General features: G+C 36.7%; 1 protein-coding gene across 1 annotated transcript in view; it reads right to left on the minus strand.

Annotated features, from left to right (window-relative positions):
* Positions 1 to 2,917: 2,917 nt before the first annotated feature.
* Positions 2,918 to 5,000, minus strand: part of LOC137636685 (snake venom metalloprotease inhibitor 02A10-like) — a 5,716-nt gene continuing 3,633 nt past the window's right edge. Inside the window, exon 2 of the mRNA XM_068369067.1 lies at positions 2,918 to 3,428. Coding sequence (XP_068225168.1) covers positions 2,918 to 3,428 — 511 coding nt within the window. The remainder of the gene's footprint in view (positions 3,429 to 5,000) is intronic.

Here is a 5,000-nt window from a genome sequence, read left to right on the forward strand (position 1 = left end):
AATTGATTTTACCAACGACTCGTGCCAGCGATTAGCCGTATGTTTGCCACTGATACTCTGGAAGGAAACCATAGGGCTTGAAGTGAGTTCCAAAATTGGAAGAAGAGTTTGTAAGAAGGCAACAGAGGAATGCGAAACACAAAATTGGAAGAAGAGTTTGTAAGAGGGCGACAGAGGAATGCGAAACACAAAATTGGAAGAAGAGTTTGTAAGAGAGCGACAGAGGAATGCGTAACGCAAAATTGGAAGAAAAGTGTGTAAGAGGGCGACAGAGGAATGCGCTACACAACATTGGAAGGAGAGTTTGTAAGAGGGCGACAGAGGAATGCACTACACAAAATTGGAAGGAGAGTTTGTAAGAGGGCGACAGAGGAATGTGACACACAAAATTGGAAGAAGAGTTTGTAAGAGGGTGACAGAGGAATGTGACACACAAAATTGGAAGAAGAGTTTGTAAGAGGGTGACAGAGGAATGTGACACACAAAATTGGAAGAAGAGTTTGTAAGAGGGTGACAGAGGAATGTAACACACAAAATTGGAAGAAGAGTTTGTAAGAGGGCGACAGAGGAATGTGACACACAAAATTGGAAGAAGAGTTTGTAAGAGGGTGACAGAGGAATGTAACACACAAAATTGGAAGGAGAGTTTGTAAGAGGGCGACAGAGGAATGCGCTACACAACATTGGAAGGAGAGTTTGTAAGAGGGCGACAGAGGAATGCGACACACAAAATTGGAAGAAGAGTTTGTAAGAGGACGACAGAAGAATACACCACACAAAATTGGAAGAAGAGTTTGTAAGAAGGCGACAGAGGAATGTGACACAAAATTGGAAGAAGAGTTTGTAAGAGGGCGACAGAGGAATGCGACACAAAATTGGAAGAAGAGTTTGTAAGAGGGCGACAGAGGAATGCGACACAAAATTGGAAGAAGAGTTTGTAAGAGGGCGACAGAGGAATGCGACACAAAATTGGAAGAAGAGTTTGTAAGAAGGCGACAGAGGAATGTGACACAAAATTGGAAGAAGAGTTTGTAAGAGGGTGACAGAGGAATGCGACACAAAATTGGAAGAAGAGTTTGTAAGAAGGCGACAGAGGAATGTGACACAAAATTGGAAGAAGAGTTTGTAAGAGGGTGACAGAGGAATGCTACACAAAATTGGAAGAAGAGTTTGTAAGAAGGCGACAGAGGAATGTGACACAAAATTGGAAGAAGAGTTTGTAAGAGGGTGACAGAGGAATGCGACACAAAATTGGAAGAAGAGTTTGTAAGAGGGCGACAAAGGAATGCGACACACAAAATTACAAGAAGAGTTTTTAAGAGGGCGACAGAGGAATGCGCCACACAAAATTGTAAGAAGGGTAAAAGGGCGACAGTTGTGACTTCAAAGTGTATGTGATTATGAAGATTAGAAGACAAACCAACCACATCAGGTCCCTAAGAAAGGTGGAGTAACGTAGCAGCGTTGTTCCTCGGGCGCTCATTGCATTGCAAAAGCTCCTCGGATATGATTAACATAATGTCTTTAGTGTCGTTAAACTTCGTGTGCCTCAAACGCAACAAAGCGAGTTAGGTGGAAAACCCGGTTTCTCCTGTAAACTACGTTAGCTAAGCACAAACTGGTACGAAGAGTTTTCTTTAAAGGTTTAGAAATAGATGTGCTGGAGTAGTATGAATATGTGACCAGGCCATCATATATAAATAAATAAAGTTAATATGGATGAAATTCAACACAGCATCGTGCTCAAATAGAAATAAATTCCTATCTCATCCCGGGATCAAACCCTAGCATTTCAATGAAAGACAAGGTCGCTATAAATCACGCCACCAGAGGCTCCATATATTTTGGATGTATGTTATATAGATATATGATATAAATATATGATATAAATATATATTTGTATATTTTTTCCTGTCACGCTCAGTAGCAATGCCAAACGTATGAGTAATTGGTCCCTCCCCGTTCCTCGGGAGAGGAGGGAGTTCTTTGGAAAGGGGAGGGGCGGGAAGAATTGAATCTGTGTTTGTATGTGCTTATATGTATATAAATATTTAGCCATCAATTTTGACGGCTCAAGTACACTAATGTTGAATAAAAATGGAGTATCACTTCATGTTTACATATGAAGTTTTACTGTGAATTTGTGACGAAAGATTATGATATACATTTTAACATCATTGGGGTATATTTTGATGTCGCCCTGAAACTACTATCTAGGTGATTTTATCAATACAATCAAGATGAATATGGACTGTATAGTTTTCCTTTGTAGATATTTGACTTAGTGTATATATATATATATATATATATATATATATATATATATGTATATATATATATATATATATATATATATATGTATATATGTGTATATATATATATATATATATATATATACACATATATACATATATATATATATATATATATATATATATATATATATATATTATATATATATATATATATATATATATATATATATATAATATATATATATATATATATATATATATATATATATATATATATATATATATATATATATATATATATATATATATATATATATATATATATATATACTTTATGGCTTTATAAATATAATAAAACTATAGTTATTTCATTTATAAAGTTGTATTCTTGTATTTGCGATGTTCGCGATCGCCCGCAAGGGTGCAAAGGTTCAGACCTGGCCCTGTTTTGCAATGCAGATGTCACTAGCTAATTCGAACAAGTTTTAAAAGACTTTGCTTCTTTTTTTCAACTTTTTAATGTGGTTAAGGTTAGGCTGCTGGTAGGGAGGAAGGAGTTTGGTGGGAAAATAAAGTTTTCAGCTGGATTAGAATTTTGTTCTCAAACGGATTCGTCTTTGCATATCGGTGAGTTTTGAAACGTTTGCAATATTGATTATGGTTCAAGTTTTTCGTTGATTATGATCAGGTAAAGCTTGGTCGGGAGGAACGCTAGGATTAGATAAAGCTTGGTGGAGAGGAACTCTAGGATTAGGTAAAGCTTGATCGAGAGGAACTCTAGGATTAGGTAAAGCTTGGTCGAGAGGAACGCTAGGATTAGGTAAAGCTTGATCGAGAGGAACTCTAGGATTAGGTAAAGCTTGGTCGAGAGGAACGCTAGGATTAGGTAAAGCTTGGTCGAGAGGAACGCTAGGATTAGGGAAAGCTTGGTCGAGAGGAACTCTAGGATTAGGTAAAGCTTGGTCGAGAGGAACTCTAGGATTAGGTAAAGCTTGATCGAGAGGAACTCTAGGATTAGGTAAAGCTTGGTCGAGAGGAACGCTAGGATTAAATAAAGCTTGATCGAGAGGAACTCTAGGATTAGGTAAAGCTTGGTCGAGAGGAACGCTAGGATTAAATAAAGCTTGATCGAGAGGAACTCTAGGATTAGGTAAAGCTTGGTCGAGAGGAACGCTAGGATTAGGTAAAGCTTAGTCGAAAGGAACATGAATCTAAAAGTTTTATGATGTATTGGAGGCGGTCAGTAGCCTTAGTCGGGTCTAGCTTTTTTTCTACTGCAACCTTTATTTAAAATCAGTATGTTTTTTAGCCTACTATATCTAATCATATCAATTTATATCGGTAAACTCTGAAATTATAAAGCCTGTTCATGAATGACAGAGGCAAGGGACAGTGATAATGCCCGAGAGACTGACCATACACACATATGACCAGCATCCAATCACCCTCTCCGCCCAAGCTAGGACCAGGGTGTGCCAGGCAATGGCTGCTGATGACTCAGCAGTTATACCTATAGGCTCCCCCAAACCTCCAATCTTAGCTGACAAGGATGGTGAGGTTGGAGATACTACAAGAAACTATCGAGCTTGACCGGGTCTTGAACATGAGTCCGGCAGAACGCAGGGCAGGGATGTATCGAATATTGACGTTCTATTTATAATTTTGGAAGAAGCAAGTAGAGCAGACCCAATTGGTCTTATTTAGCTGACCTCCGTTCCCACTTTCATTTTTTCTATATTGCTGACCTGTACCATTAACTGAAGGGCGTCAAAGGCCCCCAACGCATGGCTGTATATCCCTTACTCTATAGATTCAATCCATCAAGTTATTGAAATGCTTGTTTCAGGTTTCGTAAGTTATCTAAATGCTTGTTTCAGGTTTGCATAAGTTATCTAAATGCTTGTTTCAGGTTTGCGTAAGTTATCTAAACGCTTGTTTCAGGTTTGCATAAGTTCTTTAAATACTTGTTTTGGGTTTGCATAAATTATTTAATGCTCGTTTCAGGTTTGCGTAAGTTATTTAAATGCTAGTGTCAGGTTTGCGTAAGTTATTTAAATGCTTGTTTCGGGTTTGCTTAAGTTATTTAAATACTAGTTTTAGGTTTGCGTAAGTTATTTAGATGCTAGTTTCAGGTTTGCCTAAGTTATTTAAATGCTAGTTTCAAGTTTACGTAAGGTATTTAAATGCTAGTTTCAGGATAGCGTAAGTTATTTAAATGCTTGTTTTAGGTTTGTGTAAGTTATTTAAATGCTTGTTTCTGTTTTGCGTAAGTTATTGAGAGGCCAGTTTCAGGTTTGCCTAAGATATTCAAATGCTAGTTTCAGGTTTGTGTAAGTTATGGAAATTTTAGATTCAGGTTTGCATAAGTTATCTAAATGCTAGTTTCAGGTTTGCTAAGTTATTTAAATGCCTGTTTAGGGTTTGCGTAAGTTACTTAAATACTTTTTTCGGATTGAAATGCTTGTATTGGGTTCGCGTAAATGATTTAAATGCTAGTTTCAGGTATGTGCAAGTAATTTAAATACTTGTTTTAGGTTTGCGTAAGTTATGTAAATGCTAGTTTCAGATTTCTGTAATTTGATTAAATGATTGTTTCTAGTTTGCATAAGTTATTTAAATAATTGTTTCAGTGTTGTGTAAGTTATTTAAATGCTTGTTGCAGGTGTGCCTAAGTTATTTAAATGTTTATGTTGTGTTTGCGTAAGTTATTTAAATGCTTGTTTCTGGTTTGCGTAAGTTATTTAA

This window comes from Palaemon carinicauda, unplaced genomic scaffold (genome assembly GCF_036898095.1).
Source record: "Palaemon carinicauda isolate YSFRI2023 unplaced genomic scaffold, ASM3689809v2 scaffold3561, whole genome shotgun sequence".
In the NCBI taxonomy this organism is placed as follows: Eukaryota; Metazoa; Arthropoda; class Malacostraca; order Decapoda; family Palaemonidae; genus Palaemon; species Palaemon carinicauda.